This window comes from Corvus kubaryi, unplaced genomic scaffold (genome assembly GCF_017639235.1).
Source record: "Corvus kubaryi isolate FWS band 111438036 unplaced genomic scaffold, C.kubaryi_AGA036_p1.0 37394, whole genome shotgun sequence".
NCBI lineage: Eukaryota > Metazoa > Chordata > Aves > Passeriformes > Corvidae > Corvus > Corvus kubaryi.
In genome coordinates this window covers 12,711,980-12,726,059 of record NW_024581133.1, presented here as the reverse complement: position 1 = coordinate 12,726,059, position 14,080 = coordinate 12,711,980, and the positions used below count along the sequence as shown (strand labels likewise).

The 14,080-nt window shown below is 62.5% G+C and overlaps 1 protein-coding gene across 2 annotated transcripts in view; it reads left to right on the top strand.

The window, feature by feature from the left end:
* FURIN (furin, paired basic amino acid cleaving enzyme) overlaps positions 1–13,787 on the top strand; it is an 18,975-nt gene extending 5,188 nt beyond the window's left edge. The window contains exons 1-16 of one of the 2 annotated variants that reach the window (XM_042039097.1): positions 2,009–2,100; positions 2,475–3,644; positions 5,683–5,781; positions 6,389–6,484; positions 7,026–7,154; positions 7,402–7,478; positions 7,821–7,909; positions 8,194–8,366; positions 9,122–9,334; positions 9,425–9,525; positions 9,655–9,758; positions 9,955–10,072; positions 10,972–11,151; positions 11,254–11,378; positions 11,779–11,895; positions 11,972–13,787. In XM_042039097.1, the coding sequence (XP_041895031.1) occupies positions 2,979–3,644; positions 5,683–5,781; positions 6,389–6,484; positions 7,026–7,154; positions 7,402–7,478; positions 7,821–7,909; positions 8,194–8,366; positions 9,122–9,334; positions 9,425–9,525; positions 9,655–9,758; positions 9,955–10,072; positions 10,972–11,151; positions 11,254–11,378; positions 11,779–11,895; positions 11,972–12,540 (2,856 nt within the window). In that variant the 5' untranslated portion in view covers positions 2,009–2,100; positions 2,475–2,978 and the 3' untranslated portion in view covers positions 12,541–13,787. Of the gene's footprint in view, positions 1–1,715; positions 2,101–2,474; positions 3,645–5,682; positions 5,782–6,388; positions 6,485–7,025; positions 7,155–7,401; positions 7,479–7,820; positions 7,910–8,193; positions 8,367–9,121; positions 9,335–9,424; positions 9,526–9,654; positions 9,759–9,954; positions 10,073–10,971; positions 11,152–11,253; positions 11,379–11,778; positions 11,896–11,971 lie in introns of those variants that run through there. The other variant, XM_042039098.1, reaches the window with a different exon arrangement.
* The last annotated feature ends 293 nt before the right edge of the window (positions 13,788–14,080 follow it).

The following is a 14,080-nucleotide window of genomic DNA, read 5'->3' as shown; positions in this document are numbered from 1 at the left end:
CCGGCGGTCCACGGGAGCGAGTGGGGGGCCGGGCGGCCGCTCTCGGGGCTGCGGCGGGGGCAGCCGGAGCCGCCGCTGCGGGAGGCCGAGAGGGAGCCAGGCCGCGTCCCGCCCCAGCCCGGCCGCCGCCGTCCGGAGCTCCGCCGCTGGAGCCGCCCCGCGGGTGCAGGCCCGGGCCCGCCGCTCAGCCCGGGACCACTGGGTTGCTGCTGTGCGGGGCTGGGTCCTTGGGCAGCGGGCACCGGCCGGGCCGCGGTGCGGAGCCGGGAGCGCGGCTCCGGGCTGGGTGCGGCGGCCGGGCTGTCCCGGCACGCGGTGGTTCGCTGGCGGCGGGTCTGGCGGGGAGGCGCCGCGGGATCTGGGCTCTCCCCCGGCGGCCGGACTGTCCCCACGTGCGGCGGTCACCGCCGGAGCGGGACGGCTGCTGGCTCCGGGACTAGCGAGGTGTGGGAACTGCCCGGCCCGGAGGCCAGGTACTGGCATGGACACTGGTAGACCATGGCAGATAGTGTTCCATTGTGCCGTGCTCTGGGCCTTAGCAGTCTGGCACCCGGGGCTCCGGTACAGCCTCCGGCGGGTGCGCACGGCTCTGGGCGCTTGGACGGGGCGGTCCGGCCCGCGGCTGGCCGAGGTGTGGTCGCTGATGGGGAAACCCCGTTGTGCCAGAGTCGCTGCACTGTCTGTGCCGGAGCCTACGGCGAGGTCTCTGGCGGCTCCTAGGAGCTCTCTCCTCTGGCAGCACCGCAGGCTGCCAGCTCGCTGTGGTCGCTTCTGGACGGAGGGGGATGTGGCTCCTCTGGGCACTGCCGGCTCTCACCTTTCCAGCTGTCTCTGAAGCATGACCAGATATTCTAGGGTCCCTCTGGAGCTCCCGGTGTGGAGCTCAACCTGGCACCATCATGTCGTGGGCTCCCTTACACTGGGTGGGTCGCTCCCTGTTCTTTCCCTACAAGCTTCCTGCGTTTGGCCTCCCACAAGGTGTGAGCTGTTCCCGGGCATCCCTGGGTTCATGCTGGAGGTGACAGTGTGCCCCTTTTCCTGGTCCTGGTTTCCACCCGGTTGCGGGGATGAGTCACACCGGTGTCACCATGTTGTGCTCCAGAGGAAGGGCAGAGCTGAGCTGCTGCTGGTGACAAGCAGCACAGCATTTGCCACGGCTGCCAAGCACTGCCTGGTCAATGGCTGTAGAGATGTGAGTCTGGGGCTGTGCTAGCTGGAGATCAGGAGCTCTCCTTGACTTTCTTTCTTCCAGTCTCTCATTTTGCTGGGATTCCTCGCACAGCACCTGGGGACATGTCCTTTGGTCTCCCCTTGGGACTGGAGAGGCAGGCCTCCCATGCCAGTTTCTCCCAGCTCTGTACCCAGATAGTTCCATCCCAGTTGGAGCAGGGGTAGTGGCAGCAAGAGGAACAGTGTCCCTTGCCTTGCCTCTCCCCTCCTTTGGTGCCCTCCCCTCCTGGTTGGTTCCCTTTGTTTATAAGCAAACATTGGGTAACAGGCAAGGTAAACAGCATGTCCATGCAGGAGCAGACATGTGGGCACACTGCCAAGCCAGGCAGCTCCTTGGCTGTCAGTGTGCCATTGTGGCCAGCAGGTGCTGTGTGCCAGGGCCCCCTTGCCCAATGCCTGACCCATGTCTCAGCATGGTGCAGCCTGCCCTCCCTAGGTCTGTGGAAGGGTGCCCTGGGCCTGACCACTGTCCTGTCTCTCTGCAGATTGTGCTTCTGTCCTGGACGGTCTGTTCCTGTGCTTTTGTGGGCTTGGCCCCATGTGGGCTTGGGCTGAGCTGGGACCAGCAGGGCAGAGAGGCCGGTGTGCCTCGGGGTGCTGACGCTGGGAGGCTGCTGGACCTGCTGCTCCCGGGACCCTCCTGCTCCTGGGACCCTCCTGTTCCCCAGCTCAAGGAACCCCGATACTCTGATGGATCTGAGGCCCTGCTCGCTGCTGTTGCTCTGGACTTTGGTGGTTGCCCTCACTCTCCTGGCCCAGGAGGTGCTGGCCCAGCATATTTACACCAACACCTGGGCTGTGCTCGTCCCTGCAGGACCCCAGGAGGCTGACAGGCTGGCCAGGAAGCATGGATTCCTCAACCTGGGCCCGGTAAGTCTCCTGCTTCCCTCTTCTCATGGAACTAGTGTTCTCTGCCACAGTCTGGGCAGGTGCTGAGTTTAGTCCCGGAGCTGCTGTAGGGGCTGCTCTTTATGGCAGCAGGGCCACTGTGTTTGTGCCCATTTGCTGTGGCCTTCCAGCATCTGCTGCCTTGACTCGATAGTGGCAATTAACTGTATGAACTTCCAGGGCCTCCCCTTGTCACTGGGACTTTCTGGTGACATAGCATGGCACAACATGGCGCAGCACACTGCCTGTTGGATGGGGAAGGAGGAAAAGCCCATCCTAGTGTGAAGGAACTGGACTGGGAGTGCTGTGTGATGATGGATGGGAAAGTTTGCAGTTTCCACTGTTGCTTCCCACAGCAAGCTGCCCAGTGCAGCGTGGCCTCAGCTCAGCGGGACGGCAGAGGAGCCTCTGAGCTATCTCCAGAGGGGATCTGACAGCAGCTGTATCCTTACCCCTAAAGTGTCCTTGACAGAGGGTGTGTCAGCAGGTTCCCACCACACTCAGCTTTCCCTGCCGACAGCCAGGGACTAGGCAGTGCGCCTGGCTGTACTGGGAGTGAGCTGTTTCTCTGGGAAGGAAGCGCAGGGTGAAATCCCAGAGGAAATTGCACAACTGGTGGCTGTGGTGTCAGGACCTCGCTGTGAGCAGCTGCTGGGAGCAGTGGCAGTGGGAAGGTGGCTGCTGCAGAAGCCAGCAGGACCTTGTCCTGCCACCCAAAAGGAGCCCTGCATCTGAACTGGGTACTCAGGGCTCTCTGGGTCAGGGAGCCCCAAGTCCTCTGGGACTTGTGCCAGAGGAGGGAACTGTGGGGGTTGTGGCTAGGCCCCACTGAGGGTGTCCGTGCTGTGGTGGGCCATGGCATGGCCTTACACAGGTGCTGTCAGCATGAAAGTGGCTCAGAACAGATCTCAGGGGAAAGAACTTGTCCGGCCAGGGCAGCTGCCATGCATAGGGGACTAAGAGAGTGGCATGTCCCACCGGACTGGATCTCTGATGAAACCCCTCTGAGTGGGGATGGGGCTGAGGTGCCATCAGCCTGCTCCTGGCAGTGCTTCCCATCATGCTGTGGTGCCAGGTCAGGCCTGGCTGCCAGGGCCAAGGGGCACTGGTTCTGTGGCGTCGTCTCCACAGTGCAGGACCATGTGCTTCAGCTGGGAGCCCAGGCCTGTCATGAGTTCCATCCCTGTGAGCCACAGAGGCTCTGTGCCAGCTCTGCCCTTGTCTTCTCCCCACACTGTGGTTCTGTGGCTGGAGGATGGCACCTCTTCTTGGCTCTCTGTCACCTCGCAGCAGTGAGCGTGCCCTTGCAAGCAGAGCCCCACGTGCTGCAGCAGCCCAGGCTGTGGAAGGAGTTTCTGGTCTGGGCATGTTTTCTCCTGTTCTGGAGCCCGTCCCAGTGTCTGTGCTGCGGGACAGGGTTTGGCTGGTCAGGGCTTTGCAGAGTGGTCATGGTGGTCCAGTGGGAAGAGTGTGGCCAGGGAAAGCCTGGCTTTCCCTCCCAGGTTTCTGGACTGCTGCTCCTGGGGGTATGTGCCACTGGGACAGGATGTGCAGCCAGGCTGGGAGGGGGGGGACTGGGTGCATCTGGCAGTGCCCCAGTGAGAGGACCCCTGGGTCCTTATCTGAGAGGATCCTGGTCTCAGCCTGGGGTCTGGGCACTGTCCCCAAAGCTGTGCTGTCCTGGCATACTCCTGGATCCCCTGCTGCCTGTGGGGTGGGAGCCAGTGGCACCTGGGGCAGGAGGTCCATGGCTGGTGCCAGTGGCCTTGAGGAGGGCTTGAGGGAGGACACAGGGGACAGTGGGTGGTCGTGGGTCAGAGGTGGGGGCTGGGTGTGGCAGTGAGGGGAGCGTGTGGGGGTTTGCACTGCTGGGATTATGCAGAGAAGGAGGTACAGGCATTGCCCCCTGCTGCTGGGGCTGGGATCACTGGGGAAGGGCACTGCAGGTGCCATCCCTGGGCTGTGCTGGCAGGACAGTGCCATCCTGGCAGAGGGTGCTCCTGCCTCCCACACTGCTGGGCTGCAGGTCCAGCATGTTGCTCCACTCCTGGGGCAGTGGTCAGGCATACAGGCAGCCTTCTAGCTGTGGGACTGGCCAGGATAGTTGCGAGCTGCAGCCAGGGGTTGGGCAGCAGCACTGAACTGGCACCTGGGACACATGGTGCTGGGGGTTGCTTTGCCCTTGCTGAGGACAGGGACGGTGGGGATTAGGGTGGAAGTGTGTGGGCTGGCCAGCTCCTGGCTGCCACCACAGTGTCAGTGCAGACCTAATCCATTTGGATGACCAGTCAGAGCTGAGATCTGTGTGCAGGAACAATCTGGGCTCTGTCTATATCCCTGGAGTGGGTGAGGGATGCTGGGGGAGGGCAACCATCCTGCAGCTTGCATTCCCCCACCAGCCCCGTGCAGAGGCTTTGTACCTTGACACCTCCTCAAGGGCTCTGAACTGACAGGCATCCTGGGCTGTCCTGGGAGAACACGGTGTGCCAGAGGAACAGGTCCGGGGTTTCTGGTGAAGTGCCTACCTGGGAGAGCCAGCTGCTGCCCCGAGCCTGAGGTTGCTGCTCAGCTGGGTGCACCTTGCTCAGCCCAGTCTGTCCAGATGGGCAGCACATCTGCAGAGCTCTAATAAGCTGGGGAGCTTTGTTAGCCCCAAACAGACTGTTTTAGGGCAGCCTGAGATGGAGGAGGATGAGATCCTCATATTCTTACAGCTCTTGCAGCCCAGCCCCACCAGCTCTGGCACAGCCTGGGCAGCTGGATCTTGCCTGTGGCTGCTGCCTGGGCTCTGTGACTCCCAGGGGGCTGGATGGGTGCTTGGCCCCTTCTCCCCAGTTAGGGCAAGCTGCTGGGCTGGGAGGCCCAGGGCAGCCAGGGTGGGGCCATTGTGTTCGTCAGCCCCAGGATGTGCGGGAGGGGATACGGAAATGACAGCATTGGAGAGGGCTTGGGGTTTAAAAATAACCATCTGGGTGGCGGCATGGTGTCCTGGCCCCACCAGCTGTGCTGGGTTCCCATCCTGCCCCAGCTGGGCTGTGCTGGAGTCCCAGGCCAGGCTGTCCCCACATGGGAGCGGAGCTGGGGTGAGCACAGCACAGCTGGTTGGCAGTGGAAGTTGGACCCCGCTGGGGTTGGATGCCTGCATGCCCCCTGCTCTGCCCCACTCAAACTGGCTGTGCCCCTGATAGAGGCTGGCACTGGGTGGGTGTTCCAGTGGGGCACTTGGGGAGAAGACAGCAGCCTGTCTTCTCTGTCCAGAGGTGCAGAGGCTGATGCAGACCCTGCTCTGGCTGGGACCACCTGGGGTGTGGCGCCTGGAGCCTCTGGGACCTTCCTCCAGGAGGAGCTGGTTGGCATTGGGAGGGACGTTGTCACCAGGTGCCACAGCCTCTCACAGGAGGTCCTGCCCAGTGTACTGAACATAAGCCTCACCAGCCACTCTGGAGTGGGGGACCCAGCCTGTGCGTGGCAGCCCTGGAGCTCAGGATTGCAGATGTGGGATGTAGAGAATCGGGGCAACCAGGCTCTCATGTCTGTCCCATGAGCAGCATTTCTCTGTTGCAGATCTTTGGCGACTATTACCACTTCCGGCACCGTGGTGTGGTGAAGCGTTCCCTCTCGCCCCACCAGCCCTGGCACAGCCGCTTGGCCAGGGAACCGCAGGTATGAGTGAGGAGGGCCTGGCTTTGGTCCCGGGCACTTTGCAAGGGCTCATGAGCCAGTGCTGGGCACAAGACAGGGCTGAGCTGCCTTAACCATTCCTTGGTAGAAGCAGGTGGGAGCCCACCGCGTGTCTGGCAAGGGCAGGGGGTTGGTGGAGCCAGCGTCGTTGGCCTGTGGGTTGTTGCAGTCCCAGGCCCAGGAGAGCTCTGTGTCCTTGTACGCAGGACAAGGCGTGCAGGGCAATAAACAGATCCCAGAGCAGTGGTGTGGGGGGGCTGCTATTTTCCCCATCCTCGGGCTTCAGCCCAGGCCCTGGAGGGCATGTGGTGCGGTGTGGCAGCTCTCGGCAGCCCGTGTCTCAGTGGAGCTTGGCACTCTGACCGTCCCGCTCCACTGAAGCACAGCCTTTGCAGGGCACAGCCAGGCAGGGGGCCTGGAGGGTTGGGCTGGGGGTGGCGGTAGCTCTGACAGGTCCAATACTCTGCTAGGCCAGAGCTGACTGTGAGCTTCCCAGGGAGAGCCCCTCCAGGCAGGCTGAGGACTGGGGTCGTGGGGAGGTGCTGGCATAAGGGGTCAGCGGGGGACCCCATGCCTTCTCTGCCCTCAGGTGCAGTGGCTGGAGCAACAGGTGGCAAAGCGTAGGACCAAGCGAGACGTCTTCATGGAGCCCACAGACCCTAAGTTCCCACAGCAGTGGTACCTGGTGAGTGTCGGGTGAGGAAGGGCATGTGCTCATGATTGCGGGTGCGAGTTTGGGGACGCAGATGTGGCAACCTAGGAACTGCTGTTATGCAGTGGCTGCTATGCTGTCAGGAGGGAGAAGGAGAGGAGGGGGAAAGCCTGGGGTAGCCACCTGGTGCTATGTGATGGGAACACCCCAGGGAGGAGGCTCTGCTTGCAGAGCTGTGGCTCCTGGCTGGAGTGCTGGGAGGGCTGGGGGGAGCCCAGGGTTGGACTAAGGGGTACAGCCCTTTGCCTGGCCCAGGAATGAGTCTATGCCTCTTTCTGCTTCCTGGAGCTTGGGCACAAGCCTGATCTCTGCAAAGGGTGCCATGTCTGTGGGACTCAAGCACAGTCTGGGGCTCAGTCTTGCTTTCAGAGCAGCCCTTCTCAGCTAGTTGTGCCCAGGTTCCTTGTCGCGACCCACAGAAGAGCGGGATGGGAGCTGGGTGGGTTTTGGGCACACACCCATCACAGTGCCCATGGCTGGGTGCATCTCCTAGTGCCAAGGCTTCTCTTGCCAGTACAACACAAACCAGCGGGATCTGAATGTGCGTCAGGCCTGGGAACAGGGATACACAGGCAAGGGCATCGTGGTGTCCATCCTGGATGACGGCATTGAGAAGAACCACCCTGACCTGGAGGCCAACTATGTGAGTTTGGGTGATGGTGCAGGGCAGAGTGCCATGGGAGCTGGTCTGGGCAGCTGTGTCCATGCAGGGCAACTCAGAGCTGCAAGGTACAGGGCTGATGCCCACCATGGTGGGACATGGAGGTGGGATTGGAGCCTGCTCACCCTGCTCAGCTCAGCCTCAGGCTGTGGAGCACAGGCATGAAGTAAGAGCAGTGGGGCTTGGTGGCTAAGGTAGACGGTCTCCAAGTGCCCAATGTGTCTTCCAGGACCCAGGGGCAAGTTTTGATGTCAATGACCAGGACCCAGACCCGCAGCCCCGCTACACGCAGATGAATGACAACAGGTGAGGCAGGAGGGAGGGTTGAAGATCCAGCAGGCCATGCACTAAGTCCCTGCCATACTTAGGCTCTGTAAGCTGTGAGGCTGGCAGCATACTTCTGCCCCATGGGGAACCCTTCACCTCCTTTTTTTGACATGAGCAGCATCCTTTTTCTGCCCAGAGCCAGTGTGGGCTGTTCAGTGCCCTGGCTCTGGAGCAGGAGGGCAGATGGAGGAGCCTTCATTGGCTACCTGGTTTGAGGGGACAGGAGGGAGCCCAGGTCGGGGTTGCTGGGGCTGCAGCCACTACCCACCCCTGTGCTCCTCGCACCCTATATGAGCATGCTTCGTCCTATTTCGGTTGCAGACATGGCACACGCTGTGCTGGGGAAGTGGCTGCTGTGGCAAACAACGGGATCTGTGGTGTTGGTGTGGCGTACAATGCCAGGATCGGAGGTAGGTGCTGCCCTGCCCTGTGCCGGTTCCTGTGGGCGTTGGGTGGCCGCAGGAGCAGCTGAGCTGTGGAGCGCGGGCATGAAGTAAGGGCAGTGGGGCTCGGTGGCTAAGGTAGACAGTCTCCAAGTGCCCGATTTGCCCACTTCCCCTCGGCACTGTTGACTGGAGCAGCCTTGTGACAGCCTGTGACACAGGTGGCAGCAGGGGTTGGAGGGTTCTCACCAGCGGCACCGTGGCCACTCTGCCCCAGCTGGTTGCCAGTGACATTTGCTCTCTGGCCCTAGGTGTGCGCATGCTGGATGGGGAGGTGACCGATGCTGTGGAGGCCCATTCCCTGGGCCTCAACCCCAACCACATCCACATCTACAGTGCCAGCTGGGGCCCTGAGGACGATGGCAAGACTGTGGATGGCCCAGCCCGGCTGGCAGAGGAGGCTTTCTTCCGTGGGGTCAGTCAGGTGAGAAGGCGGGTTTGCTGGGAGAGCGCTGGCCTGACTCCTGCCGTTTCCCCAGGTCTCCCTTCCTCTGCCTGCCCTGGTTGTTACCCTGGCTGTCCCGGGATGAGCCATATGCCAGCCCATCTCTGGGATCAGGCTCTGTTAGTTTTTCTTGTTCTTCCTGTGCGATGGCTCTGAATCAGGACTCCTCCCATGTGGTGTTATCTCACTGCCATGAGGGCTCCTGCGTGGGATGGTGTCTCCTTCCTCTCCCAAGCCCTCTCCTGGCTCTTGTCTGGTTTTGTGCTCACCCTCGCTTCTTCCACCCGTCCTTCCCCACTGTCCCTTTGTGCTGGCAGTGTCGCCTGCCTGGGGAGCTGTGTCATGATTCCCTACAGAGAGATGCGTGTGTTGCCACGCTGGCTCTGTTGTGTCCTCTGCGAGGTTAGCTGCCACATTTGGGTGCCAAGGCATGGCCAGGACTGTGTTGTGGGCTCCCGCAGCTCTGCCAGGCACTGGAATCCCACGCAGACAGAGTCAGGCCAGGTGACTTCTGAGCAGAAAAAGACTTTGGCTCTTGGAAGCCTCACATTGTCTGGGCCTCCTGCTGCCTGGTGTGTCACCCGCTGGGGTGTCATGCTGTCCCCTGTGTCCCAGCTGCATCTGCTCTGTCTGTCCAGCTCAGGCTGGCACCATCTGCTTGTCCCCAGCTCCAGCCTGGGGCTTCCTGTGTGTGGCAGTGTTGGTGCTTGCCCTCATCTTGCTTCTGTTGCTAGGGCCGAGGCGGGCTGGGCTCCATCTTCGTCTGGGCATCTGGGAATGGGGGCCGCGAGCATGACAGCTGCAACTGTGACGGTTACACCAACAGCATCTACACGCTGTCCATCAGCAGCACCACACAGTACGGCAATGTGCCCTGGTACAGCGAGGCCTGCTCCTCCACCCTCGCCACCACGTACAGCAGTGGCAACCAGAATGAGAAGCAGATTGTGAGTGGGGGCTGCTGCTGTCTGCAGGCCAGGGGCTCAGGGGGTGGGATGTGCCTGCAGCATTTCCTGCCCTGGCACTCCTCCTCACAGGTGACGACTGACCTCAGACAGAAGTGCACCGAGTTGCACACCGGGACGTCAGCCTCGGCACCCCTGGCCGCTGGTATCATCGCCCTCGCCCTGGAAGCCAAGTAAGGGCAGGACAGAGGGGGCTGGACGGGGGTGGCTGCGCCAGCCCCATGCAGCAGTGGCACCTGGACATGGACCTGCCTGGGGCCAGCAGAAACTAGCACTGACCTGAGCCCCATGTCTCCCTGTAGCAAGAACCTGACCTGGCGGGACATGCAGCACCTGGTGGTGCAGACCTCCAAGCCAGCTCACCTGAATGCCAATGACTGGGTCACCAATGGCGTCGGCCGCAAAGGTACTGGGGTGCTGGGATGGGACCAGGGTCTCCCAGTCCTACTCATACCACTAGCCTTGGGGTGCTGAGGCAGAGTGCCCTGGCAGCCCTGTGGGGTGAAGGAGGCAGAAGGGCTCAGTGAGCATGCCGCGTGGCCAGGCAAACATCCCCCACCGGGTACCCCCAGGAGCAGCGCTGACCCCCTCTTTGTCCACAGTCAGCCACTCGTATGGCTACGGCCTGCTGGATGCTGGGGCCATGGTGAGCCTGGCCAAGAACTGGACCACGGTGGGACCTCAGAGGAAGTGTGTCATTGACATCCTTGCAGAGCCCAGGTATGGGCTGGTGAGCCCAGGAGAGGATCACTCGGCATCTGTTCTGCACAGGAGCTTGAGAGCCTCTGGGCCCAGAGCAGGGAGTGGGGAGAATCTTGGAGACTGAACTGCTGCTGAGACCCTTGGAGCATCCTCTTGCGAGAGCCTGGGGAGAGCTGGGAAAGGCACCTCCAGCCATCCAGCACTGATGTCACTGATGAGCCTCCCTGCTGTGGGGCTGGGCCAGTGGATGTGGGCAGACTGGGGCACTGTGGTTGGGGTGCAGCCAGCACGAGGCATCCCTGGACAGAGGGGCTTTTCAGGGGGCAGACAGAAGCTCCTTTGACTCCTGCTTGGCCGCTGCTGCCACAGTGCAGCATGTGCAGTCTTGTCTGTGGCCAGGGCACTCCCTAGGGGCTCCTGGGTGGGGGGGATCATGTTCCTGTGCATGAAGGGAGCTAGGGCTGGGCCCCTGGGGAACCAGCCCTGTGTGGGGCAGGCACATCCTGTGCTGGCAGCAGGGCCAGCATCGTGGTGGGGAGTGGCCACGCACCAGCAGCGGGATGGGGATGACTCTGCCCGTCCCATCCCTGGCTGAGCCATGCAGGGTGTAGCTGGCCTGCAGTGTGTGAATAAAGGGCCTATTCAGGGCTAGCATGGAGTGGCGGCTGGGGAGGCGGCACTGGGCAGCCCAGTTCCCCCCGCCATGCCCAAGAGCTGAGGCACCCTTTCTGTTTCCTGTACCCATCTGGGAATGGCATGGAGGTGGTGCCACTCTGACCCACTGTGGGTTTGATTCCTGCTCTAGCTGCCCTGGTGCCCAGTCCCCAGGACAGCCACAGAGCCCCACAGCAAGGAATGGGGACTGTGGCATGTCCCCCTGGTCTGGGACTGGTCTCACTCATGCCTGTCCTCGGCAGGGACATTGGGAAACGTCTCGAGGTACGGCGGAAAGTGGATGCCTGCCTAGGGAAAGCCAACTACATCAGCCGGCTGGAGCATGCGCAGGCCAGGCTGACACTGTCCTACAACCGGCGGGGGGACCTGGCCATCCACCTGGTCAGCCCCATGGGCACCCGCTCCACCCTTCTGGCTGCCAGGTAGGTGCTGGGCTGTGGGGTGCCCCAGGCTGGCCCCTGGCCTAGGCTGGCATGGGTGAGTTTGGGATGTGTTGACACCCACATCTTGCCTCTGTTGCTCAGGCCCCACGACTTCTCGGCTGATGGCTTCAATGACTGGGCCTTCATGACGACGCACTCGTGGGATGAGGACCCCTCTGGGGAGTGGGTGCTGGAGATCGAGAACACCAGTGATGCCAACAACTACGGTAGGGGTGTGCTTCCCCATCCACTGCCTCCCTCCAAGTCTGGGATACGAGCTGTGTGGTCACCCAGCTTCCCCTCCTGCTCCTGAGCTGAGGGGCCGGTAACACCTTGGGTGTTTTGGGTGATCTGGCTGGGGAGAGGCTGGACTTGGGCAGGTGGGATGGTGCTGCAGCCCCTCTGGGTCAGCAGGAATCCAGGCAGCAGGAGACTCCATTCCAGCTCACCTGACCCCCTGCCCCTGTGCATGGCCCCACAACAGGCACTCTCCCAGGTGGTGGGCACAGCCCTGCTGTCCCCTGGCAGCCAGGATGGGGGACCAGCGTGAGCCCCCCTCCCTGTGCCTGTCCTGAGCATGGGTGGTCTTGTGGGCACCTCTGAAGTCTTCACCCTGCATTGTTGCAGGCACGCTTACGAAGTTCACGCTTGTGCTGTATGGGACGGCCACCGACTCCCCCAGCCTCTCCAACCAGCTGGAGAGCAGCGGCTGCAAGACCCTGACCCCCAGCCAGACCTGTGTTGGTGAGTGTGGGGATGGCAGGGAGGGAATAGGGGCACAGGCAGCTTCCAGCCCATGCTGACCCTGTCTGTCTCACAGTCTGCGAGGAGGGGTACTACCTGCATCAGAAGAGCTGCCTGAAGCGCTGCCCTCCTGGCTTTGCGCCTGGTGTCCAGAGCACGCACTACAACCTGGAGAACAGCGTGGAGCCCATTGCGCCCCACCTCTGCCTGCCCTGCCACCCCTCCTGTGCCACCTGTGCGGGACCTGGCCCCAACCAGTGCCTCACCTGTCCCGCGCACTCCCACTTCAGCAGCCTGGACCTCTCCTGCTCTCACCAGACACAGAGCAGCCGTGCGTCCCCTGCCCTGGCAGATGGCGAGGGACCAGCTGAGGCCCCCCCTCCAGTCAACTTGCCTGTCCTCATCGCCAGCCTCAGCTGCATCCTCATCGTCATCATCTTTGTCACCATCTTCTTGGTGCTGCAAGCACGCTCAGGCTTCAGCCTGCGGGGTGTGAAGGTGTATGCCCTGGACAGCGGGATCATCTCCTACAAGGGGCTCCCCTCTGACATCTGGCAGGAGGAGGGTCCCTCCGAGTCGGACGGTGAGGATTATGAGGCCCACAGCGAGAGGACTGCCTTCATCAGAGACCAAAGTGCCCTTTGATGAGCCCTCCTGCCCCTCCCTCCTCCCTGCCCAGCACCGCAGGGCTGGGGCAGGTGAGGCTGAGGGGCCCTGGACTCTGCCCCTGTCCCCTTCCTGCACTGCAGCAGCCGGGGGCTCCCACCCACTGGCACCGTCTCTCAGCCCCAGTCTGGGCAGCCAGGCATGGCCCTGCAGGCACCATCCCCAGCACAGCACCGTCCCAGTCTTGCACCATCTCTCCTGGCCCTGTGTCCATCCTGTGCCCCGTGCCGGGGTGTTTGGTGGCAGTGGGGTCCTTGACACTTCCTGGCCCTGTACAGGCAGCAGTGTCTCCCACTCTGGGTACAGGGCTGCTGCTTGGGGTCCTCTGAGTTCTCCAGGGTGGGCAGTGTGTGAGGTCCCTGGGTTGCCATGGCTCAAGGTGGGCTGGCTGGGGCAGGGGTGGCTCTGCCCACCAGGGCTGAGCCCAACCTGTGCCACAGCATCCCCCTGCCACCCTCGGCCCTTGTGGAGCTGTGTCCCAGGCTCAGTTCATTGTGTCCCAGCTCCCCGCCACCTCCCCTGGGCCTATCTGCCCGTGCCCTTCAACAGCAATAATGGCCAGGCCTCAGCTGCTGCTGCCCACTGCCTGCCCATCCCACTGCGGCTGCCTGCAGCAGGTAGGAGCCCTGGCACTGGGGAGCGTCGGGCTGGGCACTGCCTGCCCCTGTGCCCGTGGCACAGCCCACAGCCTGGGCAGGGACTCCATCCACAGTCCCTGCTTTGGGGGGCTGCCTTGGGCCCCTTGTGTTCTGCCCCTGGGCAGGGCTGTAGGTGCTGCTGGCTGGGACTGTCAGGTAGCGCCAGTGCCAGCACTGCCCCAGCTCTGCCTGCGTCCTGCCTGTGCTGGGCAGCGCCCAGCATTCCTGCAGCCCTAGCCCCCCAACGTGCCTTGCCCCCACTTGGTGACAATCCGTTCTGCTCCCCGCTGGAGCCCTTTCCCTTGCTGCCCCTTCCCCGCGGGCTGGGGGCCAGTGCCACGAGCCCCTTTGCCGTCCACCGCCGCACACCAGGGCCATGGTGCAGGCTCCCACCTGCACCAGTCACGGACGGAGCCACTGGCCGGGGGCCACAGGACTATTTTTCTATAACAACTTTTTGGTGCACAGTAATTTTTTCTTGTAATTTAATCAGCCGGGAGCTGCCTCCTGAGCCTGTTTTTAATTTAATGGATGTGGATATAACGCTAGAGAGACTGAGTTATTAAATGTTCAGAACTATGCAAACCAGCTCTGCTGCCTGTGCTCTGTATGCTGTGGGTGCCCCAGCCGGGGCAGCAGCCTGGCCGCGGACACTGTGGGCCTCAGGGGCAGCCAGATCTGCTCTGCAGCTGCAGGGGCTGGGCTGGTGGAGCCCTGCCTGCAGACTTTACCCCAGAGCCCGGGACTGCCCTTCCCTGGCTGTGCGCAGCAGCCGGTGCTGGGCAGGAGCTGCGGTGTGTGAGAAAGGCCTGGGGACCTTGCACCCATCTCACAGCATGTAGGCTCAGCCCCTTCACCACAGCCTGGGGTCCGGCTGTAGT